Source organism: Ursus maritimus, unplaced genomic scaffold (assembly GCF_017311325.1).
Source record: "Ursus maritimus isolate PB19 unplaced genomic scaffold, ASM1731132v1 scaffold_18, whole genome shotgun sequence".
Classification (NCBI taxonomy): domain Eukaryota; kingdom Metazoa; phylum Chordata; class Mammalia; order Carnivora; family Ursidae; genus Ursus; species Ursus maritimus.
This window is the reverse complement of record NW_024424230.1, coordinates 48,385,995-48,408,185: the sequence shown is the minus strand read 5'-3', so window position 1 is coordinate 48,408,185 and position 22,191 is coordinate 48,385,995. Positions and strand designations below refer to the sequence as shown.

General features: G+C 35.7%; 1 protein-coding gene across 2 annotated transcripts in view; it reads right to left on the bottom strand.

Annotated features, from left to right (window-relative positions):
- The window catches only part of USP14 (ubiquitin specific peptidase 14), a 44,500-nt gene that overhangs the window by 2,241 nt on the left and 20,068 nt on the right, over positions 1-22,191 (bottom strand). For both annotated transcript variants that reach the window (XM_040632676.1, XM_040632677.1), the window contains 9 exons: positions 16,224-16,282; positions 12,728-12,858; positions 11,728-11,808; positions 11,267-11,352; positions 9,421-9,535; positions 6,930-6,995; positions 6,680-6,772; positions 5,183-5,311; positions 207-267 (listed from right to left, as the gene is read on the bottom strand). In XM_040632676.1, the coding sequence (XP_040488610.1) occupies positions 207-267; positions 5,183-5,311; positions 6,680-6,772; positions 6,930-6,995; positions 9,421-9,535; positions 11,267-11,352; positions 11,728-11,808; positions 12,728-12,858; positions 16,224-16,282 (821 nt within the window). The remainder of the gene's footprint in view (positions 1-206; positions 268-5,182; positions 5,312-6,679; positions 6,773-6,929; positions 6,996-9,420; positions 9,536-11,266; positions 11,353-11,727; positions 11,809-12,727; positions 12,859-16,223; positions 16,283-22,191) is intronic.

Here is a 22,191-nt window from a genome sequence, read left to right as displayed (position 1 = left end):
AGTATGATATTATTCATAGAACTACATTCTAAAAAGACTGATTTTTACTGTGTGTCTAATTAAGGTAAATTGTACTTTAAGAAAAATTTCTTTTTAAAAAAGCATGATCCCTGAAAAAAAATAGATTAAGTGCCAAGACAATAATTTTACCTTAAGCAGACACACATACACACAGTAACTCAACTGAAATGATTTTTTCCACTTACCATCAGCAAAAGAAAAGGGCTCATATTTAACTTCTTTCTGGGGACTACTCTTTTTGTCACTCTGAGGGGAAAAAAATGTTAAATCATGATATAGGAAATAAAATTTGTATTCTCTATAAGTATTCATTTCCACAAATATTTACTGACTACAATGCAAAACACTACAAATTATTAAAACGATATAACTATAGCTAACAAAACTGTAAAGCCAAAGGAGCTACACTTCAACAATATTCAATCTTGTATGCGAAGAAACAGACCCTCCAATTCTAGGACCAACCCTAAGCCACTAAACCTACAGCATACTAGTGAACAGAACAGTACAGATAAACAGTGCTCTACGGTAGAAAAGGAAAACCCAATTCTGTATTTTTACCAAAACACTATCAAACCACATAGGATTAAAAAAAAAAAGTTACCGCAATGAAACAGAAAAGTCGAATTACTGCAACTAACATTAAACCTACTAAGACACGGCCGCCTGCTCAAATGAACTGAATGAACTTAGCTTAAATGAGGTGAAATATTTAATTCAGCAAATATTTACCTAATATTGAAAGAGACAGGATTTACTACTTTAGATAAAGATCTTTGATGGGAATTCCATTTCACTGTGTAATACAAAAAAATTAAACTTATCTAGGCATATGGACACAAAGTCCTTGAAAACTATAATGCTAATGAACACGACGCAAGTAGTTTAAAGACTGCTAGAGTGACAAGAAGTCAAAGGCTCTTACAACAAAAAAAATGGCAGTTAAGTCAACCATTCCTTTTTATACTAAAATTTGACACCTAGAGCAACCATAGAAAAAGGTATACAAAGAAAAAGATTTTTAAAAAATTGTAGATAAGTCAAATTAGAATTCTATGTTCAAGTAACCTAAAGGCAATAAGAAGTGAGAGAACAAAGAGAAAGCAAAATGTAACACAGATTTAACTAACAAATCAAGTTACATTGAGTGTAAATGGTCTAAATATACCAATAAGAGATTAACAGTGTATTAAAAAACATGACCAACTCTGTGCTGTCTATAAGAAACTCTTCAAATATAATAATATAGGCAAATTTAAAGTAAAAAAATACAAAAGTACATCAAGTAAACATTAAAAAAACAAAGCAGCACTGGCAATATTAATATCAGAAAAGTAGACTTCAGAGTAAAGAAAATTACACCAGGGACAGAAAAGGACGTCACATAATATAAAAGGGTCACTGCACCAAGAATACGTAGCAATCCTAATGGTGTAGGCACCAAATAACAGAGCTACAAAACATGGAAAGCAAAAGCTGACAGAACTGAATGGAGAAACACATAAAAGACAATTTTAGCTTTCTCGCTTCTCTCACAAAAACTGACAGAAAAACTCTAAAAAATGGCATGGTTATACGAACATGCAACACCACCATCAACCAACTGGATCTAATCAACATCTAGAGAACGTTCATTCCATTCAACAACAGAATACAATTTTTTTTCCAAATACCCAAGGAACACATACCAAGACAGATCACATCCCAAGCCATAAAGCAACCTTGAACAAATTTAAAGGAATTTAAATCACACAAGTGTGTTCTCTCACCACAATGAAATCAAACTAGAAGCAGTAACAGCAAGATGACAGAAAAATTTCCAAATATTTGAAAACGAAACAAGACACTTCTAAATAACCGGGTCAAAGAAAAGTCTCAAGGGAAATTCCACAACAACCTGTGGAATAAAACTGAGAGTCCAGAAATATGTATCTACAGTCAACTGAGTCTCCTAAAGGGTACCAAGACCATTCAATGGGCAAAGAATAGGATATTCACATGCAACAGAATGAATATGGATATGCAACCTCATCCCATCCACAAAAATTAACCCAGAATGGATCAAAAACCTGAACGGGAAGAACTGAAACTATAAAACAGATATAAATCTTCGTGGCCTTTAACTAGGCAATGGTTTGTTAGATATGACACCAAAATCAAGAACAACCAAAGGAAAAAATACAGTGGATTACCTAAAAATTAAAAACTTTTCCTCTGCAAAAGACCCTAAAGAAGATGAAAAGACAAGAAAAAGGCAAGAAGGAAATATTTGAAAGCCATGTATCTGACAAAGGATTAGTATTTATAATATAAAGAACTCCCAAAATTCAAGAGTGAAAAATAGCACAATTAGAAAATGAAGAGAAGCCATGAAGAAACATTTCACCAAAGAGGATATACAGGTAACAAATAAATACATGAAGACACATTCAATATCATTAGCCATTAGGAAAAAGCAAATTAAAAACCATAATGAAATATCATTGCAAACCTATCCAAATGGCTAAAATAAAGAATACTGACACCAAATTCTAGCAAGAATATACAAAGTGGATCAGTCATACACTGCTAACAAGCATCTAAAATGGTACGGTCCCTATGGAAAACCTTTGACAGTTTCTTTAAAAATTAAATACACAACTACCATGCAATCTAGCAATTATACTACTGGGTATTTATTCCCAGAGAAATGAAAAGTTATGTTTACACTAAAACTGGTACATGAGAGGTGCCTGGGTGGCTCAGTCGGTTAAGTGTCTGCCTTCGGCTCAAGGTCATGATCCCAGGGTCCTGGGATTGAGCCCCGCATCGGGCTCCCTGCTCAGCAAGGAGTCTGCTTCTCCCTCTCTCTCTTTCTGCCATTCCCCCTACTCATGCTCTGTCTCTTTCAAATAAAAAATATTTTTTAAAAATGGTACATGCGTGCTTACAGCAGCTTTATTCAAAATAAAACTAGAAACAAACCAGCTGTCCTTTAACAGCTGAATAGTTAAGCAAAATGTGGTATATGCATACCATGAAATACTATTCAGCAATTAAAAAGGAACTACTGCTATACAAAATGATTTGGGCTAATTTCCTGAGAATTATGTACGCTGAGAAAGAATATCCCAAGAAGTTACATACTATATGATTCCATTTATATATTATATATTATATACTACATAGTATATATAATATATAGTATGTGTGTGTGTGTATATGTATATTCCATTTCATATCTCAAAATGACAAAACTATAGAAATGGAGAACAGGTTAGCAGTTGCTAGGAATTGAGGAGGAGGCAGGGGCCAAAGGAAAGCAGGTTTGGCTGTAAAGGGGCAGTATGCAGAATCTTTGCGGTGATGAGAATGTACTGTATCAAGACTGCATCAAAGTCAATATCCAAGTGGTGATACCGTATTACTGTTTTGCAAGATATTACCACAGGGGCAACTTGGTAAAAGGTACTCGGATCTCTTCATATTTTTTTTTTAAGATTTTATTTATTTATTTGACAGAGAGAGCACATGAACAAGTAGGGGGAGTGGCAGGCTGAGGGAGTGGGGGAGCTGAGCAGGGAGCCTGATGTGGGGCTCGATCCCAGGACCGAGATCATGACCTGAGCCAAAGGCAGACGCTTAATGGACTGAGCCACCAAGGCGCCCCTCTTCATATTATTTCTTATAAATTCATGTGATTCTACAACTATCTCAAAATAAAGTTTAATATTTAAAAAAAAAAGCATTTAACATACACAGACACACACAATTTGCAGAAGAATTTAAATTTGATATATAGTATCACACTGGAAATATTTCTAGTTACCAGGAAGATCTTTTTCATTGTGGGGAAAAAAAAAATCCAACACAGTTCAGCTGTACCCTATCTGAACCTAAAATAATACAACTTACTAAATATAAAGTTTCCTAAGGTGGTGATTTTAGCAGTTACAGGCAGGCATACAAGCAGCACTTATTTTAAAAATACAATTTACCACACCTGTCAGAATGGCTAAAATTAACAACACAAGAAACAACAGGTGTTGGTGAGGATGCAGAGACAGAGAAAGGGGAACCGTCTTGCACTGTTGGTGGGAATGCAAACTGGTGCAGCCACTCCGGAAAACAGTATGGAGGGGCCCCAAAAAGTTAAAAACAGAACTACCCTATGACCCAGCAGTTGCACTACTGGGTATTTATCCAAATGATACAAGAAGACAGATTCGAAGCGGTACATATATCCTGATGTTGACAGCAGCATTATCAACAACAGCCAAACTATGGAAAGAGGCCAAATGTCTATCGACTGATGAATGGATAAAGACATGTGTACACACACACACACACACACACACACACACACACACACACACAGGAATATTACTTAACCATCAAAAAGAATGAAATCTTGCCATTGGCAATGACGTGAATGGAGCTAGAGTGAAGTAAGTGAAATAAGTCAGTCAGAGAAAGACAAATACCATATGATTTCACTCATGTGGAATTTAAGAAACAAAACAGATAAACATGGGAAAAAAGAGTCAAACAAACCATTAGAGACCCTTAACCACACAGAACAAACAAGGTTGTTGGAGGGAGGCAGGTGGGGGATGGGCTACAAGATGATGGGCATTAAGGAGGGCACTAGTTTCGATGAGCACTGGATGTTGTACGTAAAATGATGAATCACTGAATTCTCCTGAAACCAATATTTCACGGTATGTTAGGTAACTTGAATTTAAATATAAATTAAATAAAAAATTTAAAGATACAACTTATTTGTCACAGTAGGCATAAATGAGCCAATATTCTACACCACTACTTCCGTCTAAAAATAGAGATAACTCCATGACTTACAAGGAAAATAAAATACAATGAAAATACTAGGCAAGATTTTATGTGAAATGCTTTGAGGAGATAAATACAAAAGGGATCCAGGCTGTGGATTACAGAAGAAAAGAAAATATTAAGCTTACTCTACCTTAAAGGGCCTATTTACCATCACTAGAGTTTTTTCTTATGCTAAAATACACCAAAAACTTTGTATATGTGCTAAATAAAATACAGGTTCATCCATTTTTACCAAGAGATTAACAAAGTAATTACTAAGAGATTAATCAGTATTCAACAATTACTTTGTTACACTATTAAGGTAAGAAAATCAGCAATAAGAACCTACTGTCTTTGGCTGCTGATTCACTTTTTTATCTTCTAGATCCTTAAATTTTGATCGAAAAGAGACCATTTTCTCCTGAAGTTCTGGGGTACACAGTTCATACACATCCAACATAAGAGGAAATTTAACATCCTATATACAAACCAAAAAGAAAAAATATGTGTAAACACACTTATAAAGGTAGTTATTTAAAATATCTATCATACTTTTATAGTAATACTTCCATAATTCAAAGAAGTTGAAAATAAAATTTATTTAAAAAATCACCTGGAAATCTATGCAGCTGAAAACATCACAGTGTTTATGTTCAATCTGGTCCCAATTTTTTTTTTTTTTAAATAGGCTCCATGCCCAGTGTGGGGCTTGAATTCAGGACCCTAAGATCAAGAGTCGCATGCTCTGCTGACAGCCAACCAGGCGCCCCTGGTCCTAACTTTTTAAGATTAAAAAAATTTGCTTAGCTTTTTTTCCAGTTAAACCCATGACTCTGACCACAGAAGAGTTACCAAAATTTCTATGACAAAAGCAGCATTTCAGAAACACAGCACATCAGTTGCTGTGAAAATAATGCATACCTACCACTGACAATGGAATCAATTTACAAATGGCATCACTTAATGACTTTCTGTAATGTGAAATACACCTTTACATAAAAATAATAGTGATATGGTTCAATAACTACTAATACATAAAGTTAACAATAGTAAACACTCCAACTACATTTAACCTTATCATGTAACAGTAAGTATATCTGAAATCGTACTATGAATTTCAGCTCAAGAGGCTAGAATTACATATACCTCTCCGAAAGATCAAGGACTGTGGGTATGTAGCAGAGCTACAGTTCTACAGAAGAGCTACATCGTAAGGCTGGTTCTTACTCAAGAGATTACAATTACTGCACTAGAGAGTGCAGCATGTTTTAATGCTTCCTACCCCACACCCCCATCCTACCCCACACTCCAATCCTCTAAACTTGCTGTCAGTTATCTGTGGAGCTGAGCATCTGGTCTACAGCAGTATTTCTGGGGAGTGGAGGGCATCCATCAGAACTAATTGCGAATCTTTTGAAAAATTTTTAGGACTGCAGGCCCTACTTAATCAAATGCTAGGGGTGGGCTGGTGGTAAAAGTCAGGCATCTGTATGAGTTAAAATAAAAAGGACAAGGGCACCTGGGTGGTTCAGTTGATTATGTGTCTGCCTTCAGCTCAGGTCAAGATCCCAGGGTACCGGGATTGACTCCCACATCAGGCTCCTTGCTAAAGCAGGAAACTTGCTTACTTGCTTCTCCCTCTGCCTCCCACTCTCCCTGCTCATGCACGCACACTCTCTGACAAATAAAATCTTAAAAAAAGAACCACTTGTCTAATGTTAGTAACTTCCCTACTTAAAATATTTCAAAGAAAGTTTACCCCTAAAGGAAGAAAGAAACCTATTGTGAATTAGGGATTGCTGTCAAAGAATTACAATATTTTATTATACTGAAGTTCATTACTAACCTTAAGAACTTTAGCATTCACAGATTCCTTCTCTTTATAAAAAAATCGAACCATCTGAATAGTCAAGTAAGCAGGTAGTCGGCTGATCTTAGACTGAGGAGGAAAAAAAAATGCAAGAAATCTTATCACATGCAAATACCACACAAGTTTTTAATGCCTTGGTTTGGTAAAAACAAAGACTGGGTAAAATGAACTAACTGGAAACCTTTCATCAAAATGGATTCAATTTCAAAAGGAAAGCACAACTTACAGATTTGATATATAAAGCATTTCTTTGCAATGTTGGAGACTGTTTGGTGATTTCTTCCTGAAGTCGCTAAAAAAAAGAACAGAAGACCAAACATTTTTAGTTTTAAAGAATTTTTTTCTGCAATACAGAACCATACTTTTTTTTTTAAAAGTAAGCTCTACATGCAAAGTGGGGCTTGAACTGATGACCTCGAGGATCAAGAGTCACATGCCAGCCAGGCGCCCCTAGAATCACACTTTCAGCTCTTCTAAAAATTAGGACTCCTTAATAGACAATACATGTCAATGTATTCATACCACTGAAAAATAATTTCAATGAAGACAATATAGGAAGGCTTTTAGATATACTTCAGCATATAAAAGGTAACAATTTCTACTGGTGTGAACTCCTCAGAATATAAATAATGTTTGAAGTTTTAAACTGTGACCCAAATGTTGCTCAGATTCTGAGTTTACACCGTATTTTATAGAACATAAAAAAGCCTGTATGGTTTCTGTCTACATACAGATTATCAGAATACTCACACAGGACAATTATGAGAATATAGGAAACCCTTGTTCTTATTCCTTATGTATCAAAGCCTCTAGAACCAATCATTCTCAAATTTGAGAAAAGTCATCACACAGAAAACCTGTTAATCTAACAAATGTGGAAAAGCCTTTAGCGACTATACATATCTTAACCATCATGTCTGCCTTCCATTTTTTACAGCCTGTGTGACACTCAGAGAGACAGTGACCCCTCTGGGCATCATATGGAAATGATGACAATGCCTACATCACAGTGCTGTTGTTGGAACTACAGAAGTTAGTACATGTAAAACCACGGACAACCATTTGGCATATATTCTATATTCAATAAACATAAGCTACTATTTCTAACATTTAAAAAAGCACTACTAATGTGCTCTGCTTTGTAAGAACATTAATACACAAGAAATTAGAGTTAAAAATATACTGTTCATGTTCACTATAAGCATGTTACTTGTGTAATTTTTTTTTAATTTTTAAAAATTATTAATCTCATTACAAAAGGAATCACTGTGTAGCTTTCTAACATTTAATCAAGTCTGTTTGGCAGCAAAGAGGTAAAGAAATATGGAGCGAAATTACTCTAATCAGAACAAATGATGGTAAAGCATCTAAACAACGGGCAAGACAATGAAACACCGCAGAAATACGTGCTTTTCAAGAGTTCGTATCCGGCGTGATGTCATCAGGTAAGCTGTACATATTATCACCAATCCACTACCATCCAGAAGTTCCAAGTATACTTAGTTTTTCTGGAATTTTATAAAGTTATGAGGAAAAATATCCTGGAGAGTCCCTGCCAAAACATTCCATTCTCTACTCTCCAATTACGCTTATGCTTCATGTTCTGATGCCCTGAAACTTGCACGTCATAATTTGTTATACGACTCTTCGTGGTTAGTTATTATTTTTAACCTTTTAAAATGAACTTCTCTTAAAAGCCAGTATGCCTCACTACACTCCCCCTCAGTATCACAGAGCAGAGAATATTACTTTCTATTTGCCTCTTATGCTGCATTTACCAACCACTCCCCTAAGTGATCTTACCCCAAATTGTAGATGGGAACTCCCTGATGACCAATTATCTTGTTTATGAATGCCATCCCCGCCCCCAATGCACTGCTTATCCTTCAAACCATGTACATATTTCCCAAACCATATCAAAGTACTACATTAGCAAGCAAAATTGTTATATTTTATCTGCTCATTCGAGTGGATTCTATAGTATGAAAATGGGGAAAGAACACTAACTGGAGAATGAGAGAATCGAGTCCTAGACCCAGCTCTGCCACAAAGCAATGAAGTCACTTACATTCCAGGACCTCAACTGCAATACTGGTGTGCAGCGGGCCTGCGCAGCCTGACTGGCACAGAACAATCCCAGTTTATACCTCATCATTACTGATAAACCCTCATTATATACCCTCAGAGGCCTCCTGCAAGCCTCTGGTCACAATATATTTGTCGACCTATCAATACACAACCTTGTGTTACACGTTTCTATTTAATGACAACTTACTGTCTTCACAGCCAACTATACGGTAACTCATCCCTAAATGAAGCTTATCTAACAAACATTTTCTCCTTAAGGCTTATCTAATAAACATTCACACACAGCCTTCTTAGGCTTAGAACACTAGACAGCACTTCAGCACTACGGCTGAAGGCCATTTTAAACAGCAAATCACCAACAAAAAGCACAAAACTGCAAAAAATTGTGGTACTAAAATTACTGTAAAAGGACACTTGGTAATAGTATGAGCTGAAACAAGAAGGCAGACCATCACCTTTTTGGACCTCAAGTGAGACTGTGTCTGGCAACTCAAAATTTTTGCCACAAAAAGCGTGTCTACAAAGGACTATGAAAGCACCAAGTACTGATGTTAGAATTACAGATAAATTAGATGCATCTGCAAATACAGAATCCATTTATAATGAGGATCAACTGTAACTGATCTTACCAATTTAAGTCCTGTAAAAAGATACTTGACTTCCTGATTGATAAAACAGCTAAGCTGAAGCTGATTTTCCTTTCCTTTAGTGACCTCTTCTTCTTCAGATTCTGTACATTTCATGCTTTGAGAAGTAAGATAAGGAATATACCAACAGGTAATCAATCTGCTAGAATAGGTTGTATGGTGAATGTAATAAATCATCCTAATGGTATTAAAATTAATAGCATCAATATTTGCAAATGACATCCAATAAAGGGTTAGTATCCAAAATATATGAAGAACTTACACAACACCAAAATAATAATTCAATTAAAAAATGGGCAGAAGACATAAAGAGAACAGACATTTCTCCAAAGACATATAGATGGACAACACATGAAAAGATGTTCAACGTCACTGATCATCAGGGAATGCAAATCAAAACCACGGTGTCACCTCACAACTCTCAGAAACACAAAAACAACTGTTGGGGCCCCTGGGTGGCTTAGTTGGTTAAACGTTCAACTCTTGATTTCACCTCAGGTCATCATCTTGGAGTCGGAGACTGAGCCCCACATCAGGCTCTGCACTGGACATGAAGCCTACTTAAGATTCTCCCTCTCCCCCTCCCTTACCCCCACCTTTCTCTCCCTCTCTTAAAAAAAAAAAAAAAAAAAGCAAGTGTTGGTGAGGGATAGGAGAAAAAGGAACCCTCATGCACTGTGGATAGGAATGTAAAACGGTGCAGCCACCGTGGAAAACAGTGTGGAGTTTCCACAAATTAAAAACAGAACTACCATATGATCCAGTAATTCCACTACTAGGTATTTACCCAAAGAATACAAAAACACTAATTCGGAAAGACATATGCACCCCTATGTTTACTGCAGCATTATTTACAATGGCCAAATTACGGAAGCACCCCAAGTGTCCATCGACAGACGAATGGATAAAGAAGATGTGGGGGGTATATACAATACTATATTATTCAGCCATAAAAAAGAATGAAATCTTGCTATTCGCAACAACATGGATGGATCAAAGGTGTATAATGCTAAGTGAAATAAGTTGGTCAGAGAAAGACAAATACTGTATGATTTCATTCTCAAGAACGAAGGAGGTGGGTGAGGGTATGGGTGAAATAGGTGATGGGGATTAAGAGTACACTTACTGTGATAGGCACTGAGTAATGTATGGAACTGCTGAATCACTATATTGTACATCTGAAACTAATCTAACACTGTATATTAACTACACTGGAATTTAAAAAATCAATAGCATTGTTCATTGGTATTTAAAACATTTTGGTTTCCCATATTTGTTTCAACATACTTTCAAGGGCTTCATGCACTTACCAACAACATGAGTAATGAATAATAAAAGTAATAAAAGGATAAACTCTAAACAAATGTAAGTTGGTACCTACACAGTCTTCAAATAGTTTTAACACAAAGATATATAAACAGAAATCTTTAAGCTTCTACCCATGACCCAGAAAATAGTCCTTCCCTGAATTCATGAATTCACGTTTTATGAACTGGTTCAATCTCATGCATATAATCTGCTTGATACACTCTTTCACACAATTAAAAATTCCCTATGAAGTGAATTAATGAGGCTGACTCTGCTAAAGATATTCTCAGGAAAAAATAATGAATATCCTTGAAGTGTCCATTTACATAAACTTTAGGATTACTCTGATTGGGTATTTTTCCAAAATTCCTAAGTTTCATTATATCTTTTAGGCATAAAAGCCTCTGAAGAATTTTTCTATATACCCCACCCACCACTCCAGTCAACAATGCTACTGATACCAATTCACTTCTAGTAAGTTATGAGTACAGTCTCTACAAATCTTGGCTCATAAGGATACGTAGTTTCAAACTCAACTCCGAAGAACTGATCAATTAAACTTTTCTTTTTAGAAGGTGTCGCTGCTGATGCAGATGAAGAATCTGTCTGCAAAAATTAAAATGAAATAAAAGTTCCAATTTTACTTTATATAGATATTAATGTATATTTTCCCCACACAATCCAGTTTAGTAAATACATATTTAAGCTTTTTAAAATGTAATCCCTTTCTGTAAAAGCCTCTGTTCAAAAAACATTACCAAAAGACTACAGATGCTCAATAGTATCAATTACGTTTAATAAATAATACAATGAATTCAAGTGTCCAATGCAAGCTTTCAATTTCCAACCATAGATCGAGCATCTAAAGTATTCAAATACATGTCTATCTATTAGGATGAATTTATTTCAAGCTTTTGAGGTCGGGGGGTATAATTATCAAGGTATAATGAAAACCTATAACCACAAACATGTGTCAATTACCTCTTTAACAGAATCATCCTCTATGGCTTCCAATTTCTGTTGCAATACTCGCATCATTTGTATCCAACATTCATTAGCATCCTGTAATTTTAAAATGACAAAGTAAGTAATTCTGGCTGTGATATTCTTTTATCTACAAAATCCTTCCAAAAGAATTACTGTTTCATTAGGGAAAGGAAGAAGGCTATTTTTTTAATTTAAAAATATTAACTCAAATTAGATGTTATAGGATCTTCAAAACAATGAGGAATTCCAGAACATTCATTCATTCAAGAGATATTTACTGAGCTCCTCCTTCTGCTAACCACTGTTTTAAGACACAGGAATAAACACAGCAGTAACCAAAACAGAAAAAGTTCTCCAATGGGAACATAAACAAAATATAACATAAATTCACCTAAAGAGAAGAGTTATGATAAAAAAAAAAAAGCGATACGGGAGCAGAAAGTGATGAGGGGAAAGAAGTGTGCTATTTCAATAGGAGAGTCAAGAAAACTTCTGTGATGCCTTGACATTTGAGCCATGAGACCTGAACGAGGTGAGGAAGCAAGCCATGCACGTATCTGAGAGCCAAAGAAGTGAGAGCAAAGACCCTGAAGAAAGAGGATACTGGAGGGTTTAAAAATAACCAGGAAGCCAGTGTGTTTGAGAGCCAAAGAAGTAAGCAAGGGGGAAGAGTGGCACATGAGGAGCTCAGATAGGGAGCCAGGAGCTAGATTATTCAGGACTGGGATAAAAAAAAAATCACTATGAGATAACGAATAAGGGACAAACATAATCCTATTTACATTTTATAAAGGACTCTGGAGGCTGTGTGCAGAAGGACAAAAACAGAAGCAAGGTAATAGTTAACAGACCACTCCAGGCAAGACATAAGGATGTTGTGAACCAGAGAGGACTGATAACGAGTATGTTTGGAAATACAAACACACATGGTAAGTGTACACCACCTAAGTTTTACATTTACAAAATGAAAACCACAGAACCTTGCCCTGTTTACCTGTTGAAGGTATTGTCCTTGTTCACCCTTCTCTGCAAACTGTGGAAAAGCCATGTGCAAAAACTGCAGGAGAATAATAGGTGGAATACTAGAAGAAGTTTTATCCATGGAGTCAAACAAATCTCTAAGGGCTTAAAAACAAAGCAAACACTGCTTTAATAAAACAGTGACATATTTAATACATTTACTGTAAATTAATCCTGGACTTATACAAAGAAAAACTGCTGAGTAGTATTTTTAAGTATACCTACTCTTTTTGTAGTTGTCAAATTCCCAATAAGAAAAAGATTTGTTTTTAAATCTTGAAGAACTGACCAGACTTTATAATGTAATCACTAACTATAAACAACTTCTGAGTCCTGCCCCTCAGTCTCTCTCTCTCCTTGCCAGCCCTTTGTCTTCCCAAACAAAGCAAGGCATATTCATTCACCGCAGAGAACACATAACCTCTGTCTAGGGATCAAACAGGCTAATGTTACTGTTCTGGTACTATGCCATTATCAGGCCATCAGGTCACCACTCTCAACCCACCTCCCGTTAAGCCTATACTTGGTTCCCATCTACTCAAATCCTAAATTTTAAAATCTTTTAAACATACTTCCTTACTCTATTTATAGCTAAAAACCAAAACTAATTTGCTTTCTTCAAAATCTTTCCTCCACTATCCTCTCTCACCTTCATAAACCTCATGGTCATAGACTCAGTCCTGCTCTGGGAGTTCAGAATACTCTTCCTCTGCTGACTTCCTAGCTATCACACCTTGCCCTTACTTCATGGTACAGCAAAATTCTAGTCTAGCCTAACTGGACTTGTTTTGTTAACTAATAGGTGAAATGTTATCTACCATTATTATACAAACTGAAGCCCAGCAAATACTACATCTCAGCACAAACCCAGTGTTTAATAAAATGTTCCCAAATAAGACAACTAAATGTGGTGTTCAAAAATATTTTTGAGGGGTCCCTGGGTAGCTCAGTTAAGCATCTGCCTTCGGCTCCAGTCATGATCCCTGTGTCCTGGGACTGAGCCCCACCACATCGGGCTCCCTGCTCAATGGAGAGCCTGCTTCTCCCTCTCCCTCTGCTGCTCTCCCTGATTGTGTGCAGGTGTGCTCTCTTACAAATAAATAATCTTTACAAAAAAATTTTGGCGGGGAGGGACAGCTAAAATCATGTATCACTACCAATCTAATGTTTTTTAAAATAAAAAGGCCTCGGGGCACCTAGGTGGCTCAGTCGTTAAGCGTCTGCCTTTGGCTCGGGGCGTGATCCCAGAGTCCTGGGATCGAGCCCCACATCAGGCTCCTCTGCTGGAAGCCTGCTTCTTCCTCTCCCACTCCCCCTGCTTGTCTCTCTCTCCCTGGCTGTCTCTCTCACTGGCGGTCTCTGTGTCAAATAAATAAATAAAATCTTTAAAAAAATAAAATTAAAAAATAAAATTAAAATAAAAAGGCCTAAATTGTAATAATTGTAATAAAACTTTAAGGTAATACATTACTCAAAATAAAAAAAGATTTAGGATTTAATATATACCATAAACAGAGCATCTCAAAGTATTTCATCAGTTTAAAAGAAAAAGGTCAAAAATGCACTCACTGTACACTGAGAGAGACTAGTAGGACATGACAACCGAATGCAATCAATATGTGATCCTAAACCAGCTCCCAAACCAAAAAAGAGAAACAACTTTATAATGGGCAATACTGGGTCAACTGCCAAATTTAAGTAGTCTGTATTTTAGAGTACTTTATCCATGTTAAACTCCTAGATTTTGAGAAATGGTAATTGTCTTGTGGTTATGAATGTCCTTATTCTTGGGAAATACATACTGAAGTATTCAGGAATAAGACAGGATGTCTGTACCTTACTCAAACAGTTTGGAAAAAAAAAGAACATGGTTACAGAGAATGATGAGCCAGATGTGACAAAAAGTTAATAACTGGTGAATTCTCAGAACTGTTCTTTGTGCTAAATTTAAAGTTAGCAAAAAATAAAATTTAAAAATGAAGAACAGTAGCTTTCATCCCTTCACTACAAGACTCCTAGGATACTGGAGAGGCTCCTGAAATTCCAAGTTACTCTCAGATACATAAGCGATCAAGTAAACTAGATACAAGTGATCATATTTTTCTCATTAAAAACTTCATTTCAAAAAATAAATCTACTTTCAGGAAAAAATGGCCAAAGGAAAATCTCTAACTCCAAGTGACACAAAGAAACGTACTGTTTATAGTATTACAAATTAACAGCTGACCACAATGAGATACCACTTCACACCCCTAGGCTGGTTATAATCAAAGACAGACAATACCCAGTATTATCAAGGGAAACTGGAAACCTCATTCATGGGAGATATAAAATGATGCCAACTGCTTTGGAAAACAGTCTGACAGTTCCTCAAAAGGTTAAATATAGTTACCATATGACCCAGCAATTCCACTCCCAGATACATACCCAAGAGAAATAAAAACATTATGTCCACAGAAATGGTTGCACAACTTTTCAGCAATACATGTCATAGTCAAAAAGTGGAAACCACCCAAATGTCTATCAGAGGTGAAAGGACAAATGGAATGTGATATATCCCTACAACAGAATCTTATTTAGCAATAGAAAGGAATAAAGTACTAATACATACTACAATATGAACGAACCTTGAAAACATTCTTAGTGAAAGAAGCCAGTAAAAGACCACATACTGTATAATTCCATTTATATCAAAAGTCCAGAACAGGCAAATATATTGAGATGGACAGTAGAGTAGCAGTTGCATAGGGCTGGGAGTGGGGAGGAGAAAACAGGTTGAGTGCTAAATGTTACAGTTTCTTTTTCAAGGTGATGAAAACATTCTAAAAGTTGACTATGGTGATGGCTGCACAACTCTGCATATACTAAAAGACAATGAATTGTACAGTTTAAGTGGGTAAATTATAAGGGATGTGAATTATATCTCAATAAAGCTGTTCTCCCTGCCCCCAAAAAGGCATGGCTATAAAAATACCCTATCGACCTAACCCAATGACTTAAGAGTATTCATTTGTAAAACTAGCCCAAAACAAATGGGGACAGAATACATGGTCTTATGTAATGAAGAAGTAAGTTATTTCTATCCTCTCCTCATACCTCATACACGATTTCCTTACACTAACACCCACTAAGACTCTCTCTTACAATGGTGGCATCAACTACAATAAAAACTATCTCTGGATATCCCCAGAGATATATTTTACTAATATAACCTAAAGCTAAAATTAACTTTAATCCAAAAAATTCAGACTGTTTTTCAGAAAAGACAGACATCATTGGTTTATAATTTGGATAATAAAGTAAGTCCTTAAGTTGCTTAAAATTAAGTATAAGTACTCCAATTTTAATGAGATGATGTTTTACAAAACACATTTTGTAAACTGAAAGCTACTAAACAAACTGTGAGTGAAAAATAACATTTACTGAAACTACACCGTCCTGTCGGAAAGGAGTATATTTAAGATACTGACCTGCAGTAATATACTGTGCTGAAGCCATTTCCCCTGAAGCTCTCAAGGCACCTGCATACCTGGGAACATTAAGGCAGGATTAAATAGGATTCAATTCATTCTGAAACTCAAAAGGGAAGAAACTAATTAAAAGAGCTTATGATGACACCCTCAACTGCAACTCTGTCAGCGTTGTTGTTCCCATCTTTCTATTTTCTTCCCTTCTGGTCTTGTTCCTTTAAGCATTATATGTACAAAAAAGGAACAGTAAGTAAAAAGGGAATTTAGATGAATGAAGCCTATTTAAATTCTTTCTCCTATCTTATTTAAAAAAAAAAAATCCTGAAAACAATGTGAAACATTTTTGTTTCACACTTAATGTTTATTATTACAAAGAAAATAAAATATACTTTCAGAAATAAGAAAAACAGCCTTATGTCAAAAACATTAAATCAAAGTCAATACACTTACATTTAACATTAACTTGCTATGTAACATTAAGTAAGTCACTTAATTTTCAAGTCTACCTATACATTGCAGTGTTTCTATTAAATGACTTCTAAATTCACCTTCAATTTATAATTCTCATTTAATTCACAACAGCACAAAGGACTGGCCATCCAAAGGAAATAAACTATAGTATTCACTCATACAATGTCTATGACACAGGATCAGAAATTATCATTCAGATAATATCACACTGGAGGTAGGGGAATGATTGTCTATCCACTATGATTAAAACTATGCGTATGTACCACACACCCACTGGAGGGACTAAAATGAAAAAGATTGAAATCAACTAAGATTGGCAAGAATGTGGAGCAACCAGACTATCCTTACCATCAGTAACATGGATAAACTTTAAACACTAAACTTCAAACAACTAAGCCAAACCAAAAATAAGTTACATTCTGTACATTTCACTTCCAGAATGCAGAAAACTAGTAAGAGATCAGTAGCTGCTTGCAGAGTTGGGCGGTGGAGGGGATGAGGACTGGGAAAAGGTACAAGAACAAAAACATCCTGGGATGAGGGAAATGTTCTATAGTTGTAAAATGGGTTATAGAGAATTCGCATTTATCAAAACTGATCCCACAAACACAAGATATTTGGTATTTACTCTACGTAAATATTTCGATTTAAAAACAAAAAGACCTCTGTGTTATGTAAGTAGAATGAAAGAGATCACAGAAAATATGTTAAACAGAACTTCTTAATTGTATATTATTTTTCTTTTTTGTTTGTTTATTTAGATCTTTTGGAAATTGCTGTGACTCAAGGTTTTTTTAAATTTTTCAATATACAACTCATAGTGATGTCTAAATTACATACGTTCATTCTCAATGTGAAAATCGTAATAGTTTCCCATTCAGACAGTTTACAACTACCTAAAAGGCATTTCTGAAGTTGAAATAAAGTACTAATAAAGCAAGCGTATCCCAAAAGATCAGTGAAGCATGTAATGACACAACTGCTGTTGTTACTGATTTTACTTCTAGTTCCAGGGTGACATTTCTAACTATTCCCACATTAATGGCAAAGGCTACACTAATGAATTATCTTTTTTTTTTAATACCTAAGAATGGAAAATCATGAGTGATTTAATATCATCCTCCCACAAAAAACTCTCATTACACCAAGAAAACATTTAATTCCTAATTAAGATAAAACCATTCAATAAACCAAATAATATTAACAATTGAACTTTACAAAGAAAATCTGTTAGAAAGTAAAAGGAGGAACTGACAAGAGAACTGAGATGTGCACAGAAATACTGAGAGGTTTTACAGACCAAAAAAAAAAGTACCTTTTCTAGTCTTATTAAGTCAACAATATATAAGAGTTAAGTAATGATACAGAAAATCCAAATATAATTCATCAACTTAATGTGTAATTAATACTTTATCACCTACAAAAAGAGGATGCCTTGGCTTTTCTACCATCTGTGAAATATTCACATCAATCATATATCAGCTCAACCCAAACATTCACCAACAGAAAAATGGATAATTATTTGGTAGTACATTTGTGCATACAATGGCATGAACATGAATGAACTACAACTACACACACATGGTTAAGCCAAAAATAATGAGCTAGACCCAAATGAACAATCTATGTTTCTGTTCATAAAGAGTTCCAAATAGGCAAAATTAACCTATGAGGTTAAAAGTCACATTAGCATTAACAATTTTGAACAGAGTGATGGAGTAGCAATCAGGAAGGGAGAGTTGTGAGGGGATTTTAAGAAGCTGATAGGGTTCTGTTTGTGTTGGTTATACAAATGTGTTCCCTCTGGGATAATTCATTCGTACACTTTTCTGTATGTTAATGTCTGTATGTCAGTAATTAAAAACAAATTTGGGGTTAAAAGGAAGAGATTTTATAGTGTTTAAAAAACAAAACAAGGGGCGCCTGGGTGGCACAGCGGTTAAGCGTCTGCCTTCGGCTCAGGGCGTGATCCCGGCGTTCTGGGATCGAGCCCCACATCAGGCTCCTCCGCTATGAGCCTGCTTCTTCCTCTCCCACTCCCCCTGCTTGTGTTCCCTCTCTCGCTGGCTGTCTCTCTCTGTCAAATAAATAAATAAAATCTTTAAAAAAAAAAAAAATCTGAATAGCCTCATCTAATGAACAGGGAATAGAAGCAAAAACTCAAAACTAAGTATTCTCATTACTACACAAGAACAAGCGATCTAAGCATACAACTTAAGAACTCAGAAAATAGAACAGCCTAAGGAAAACAAACCAATGCAAACAAATAGCAGGATGAGTCAGACAATGGAAAGAAGTGACTGAATAAATCTAATAGCTGATACCTGTGAAAAATAAAATACACAAACCTCTGGCAAGATAATCAAGGGGAAATTTATATATATATACATATATTTATATATATGCAAGTAAGAAATGAAAATGGGAGGAGAATACAAGTCCAAAATAGAGAATTCTTATGCTAAAATATCTTAAAGACATAAGGACAAATTCAAAGGAAAACAAATTTAAAAAACTGACTCTAATATTTAGACACAGAAAATGTACATTTAAAACGCCCCCCCCCCAAAAGCCTGGGTCCAACCACTTTTATAGTTAAGTTCTATCAAGAACAGATCATTCCTATACAAATCTGAAAATGAGAGTAAAATAACAACCTACTAATTGCTAATGAAAAAACTATGTGGTACTTACCAAGCGATGCCTTGCCAATCTCCATTAAGATAAAAATATGGCCATGAGATACTGTTTTTTTAAGTAATTCATAGAATTTAAGGGTAATTTTTACCATATACGCTTTTCACTTAAAGTTCTAAATTCAGAACTCCTACATTATCATGAAGTTCCACTATAGGGCGGCATCAAGCAAACCAGATTTTACCTGCAGCTCTGGGTCTTGGCCCTCATTGCCTCTTCAGCCAACCCAGTCTATTTCCCTTCTAGCCTTTACAACATACATCCCACTCTCCAGAACCTGCCAAATAAAAATTCTTAAGTATTTAAGGATGAGCTTCAGTATCACCAGTTGTAAAACACCTTCCATGGAAATTTTCCTCTCTTCTTTCATTCCTATTTTATCAGTTAGTGTCATTTTTCCAAAGACATACAACCCCATCCATGTCCTCTTGTATTAAGTTAGTTAAGTACAAGGGTTTCCAACCTCTTATAAAAACTGAGCATTCATTCATAAAATACTTCATCTTGTTTCAAGAAAACTGAATCAACCAGATGAAATCTCCCCTGCTTATACAAAACTCAGAGAAAGAACTCTAAAACATGAAAGTGTTCTCCTTGGAATAGAAGCTAGAAGGTATCATAGATGAAAAAAGTACACAGGAAGTCTTGGAAGAAAGGCACGTCTGTCCGAAGTGCCACCTTCTAGGGCAGGGAGCTGCCGAGCGAGATGCTCATTAGATCACTTGCAATTGGGACAGAAGTAAGAGAACGTGGCTGCCTAAGTACACAATCTTCAAACAAATGACAGGTCAATCCTTACATCTAAAGAGAACAGAGTTAAAAGTAAAAGGACCAAACTGGGGTTTAAATAAGAGTACTTTAAATAAGAGTACTTCAGAGTCTCAGAGAAATCAAAGCAGGAATCATCCAAAATTAAGAACAGGAGATTAAAGAAAAGAAGCTTGTGATAAATAAGCAGCTGTGAAACAATGCTAATGCACAAATGAGTAAAATATAAAACAGAACTGAGGCACTTTTCTGGAACACAGCACATAAAAATTAAAAAATTAAAAGTGCAGAGAAAAAAAAAGAAACATAAAAATAGATCCAGAAATTCTACTATTCAGAGTATTAGGGAAGCTAGATAAAAGAGAGAAGCATTTTCTCAAGAAATAACGGCCAAGAAAGTGTTCACTCAGGAAGCCTGGGTGGCTCAAGTCGGTTAAGCACCTGCCTTCAGCTCAGGTCATGATCTCAGGGTCCTGGGATTCAGGCCCGCATCAGGCTCCCTGCTCAGCGGGGAGTCTGCTTCTCCCTCTGCCCCTTTCCCCCAACTGTGCACGCACGCGCGCGCACACACACACACACACACACACACATTCTCTCACAAAAAAAATAAATAAAATCTTTATGAGTTCTCAACATTTGCTACAACATGGACGGCACTGGAGGAGATAATGCTTAGTGAAATAAGTCAAGCAGAGAAAGACAACTATCATATGATTTCTCTCATCTATGGAACATAAGAACTAGGATGATCAGTAGGGGAAGAAAGGGATAAAGAAAGGGGGGGTAATCAGAAGGGGGAATGAAACATGAAAGACTATGGACTATGAGAAACAAACTGAGGGCTACAGAGGGGAGGGGGGTGGGGGAATGGGATAGACCGGTGATGGGTAGTAAGGAGGGCACATATTGCATGGTACACTGGGTGTTATACACAACTAATGAATCATCGAGCCTTACATCGAAAACCGGGGATGTACTGTATGGTGACTAACATAATATAATAAAAAATCATTATTAAAAAATAAATAAATAAATAAATAAATAAAATCTTTTAAAAAAAAAATGCTCACTTAGCACTAAATGAGATAAAGAAAACCCCACACCTACCCTACTGGAAAACTATGAAAAATAAAAATAAAGAAAAAACCCTAAAAGTTATTAACAGAAAAGAATCAAGAAATAAGACTGATGTTAGATCTCTCATCAGTAACTATGGGCACACGAAAGTAGTGGAGAAATAACTACAAACCCCTGAGGAAAAATAATTTTGACTTCAACATTTCCCATTAAAGCAATTCTGAAACAGTACAAACTTGACAGCCTTTCTCAATGAAGACCATAAGTGCCTGGAAGACAGGTCCTGCGTCTTGCACATTAATAACGATATCAGCTACAATCAGGCAACTTCGTAAGTACCTGACAAGTATTCACCAGAGAAATTTAGAAATCCTTCAGTTACTCTCAGGTTTCTGCATAATCCTTCTCTCTCCTCTCTACTGCTCAGTTCTATCAAAGCATTGCCCAAGCCACTAAGGGGACAGAGGGGGAATTAACATTCATAAAGCTGGCTAAGAATCCAAATTGCAGTTTAGAATTCTAACCTACATTAAGAAGTGGCAATGTATATAACAAGACAGTTGTAATAAACTTAGTCAGAATTAAGTCATATTTTTTAAGTTCCATATTTATACTCACTGAGAAGGGATTCTCATTTATAGACTATTTCATAGGCCATCAAAACATGGATAAATTGTTTACTCTTTTTTTTTTGTATAATGGCTTAAAAAAAAGTTTTACTTCTTAGTAAAACCATTACTAGCACTGGACAAATCAATACAAATCAGTGTATTTATTTCTAAACTAGAATTGAGGATCCAGAAATATATATTACATACATCATATAGTCAAATGATTTTCAGTAAAGGTGCTAGGGCAATTCTACAGGGAAAAGAGTAGTCTTCAACAAATGGTACTCGAAAAACTGGATATGCATTTGCAAAAGGATGGGATATCAACTCCCCACTATACATAA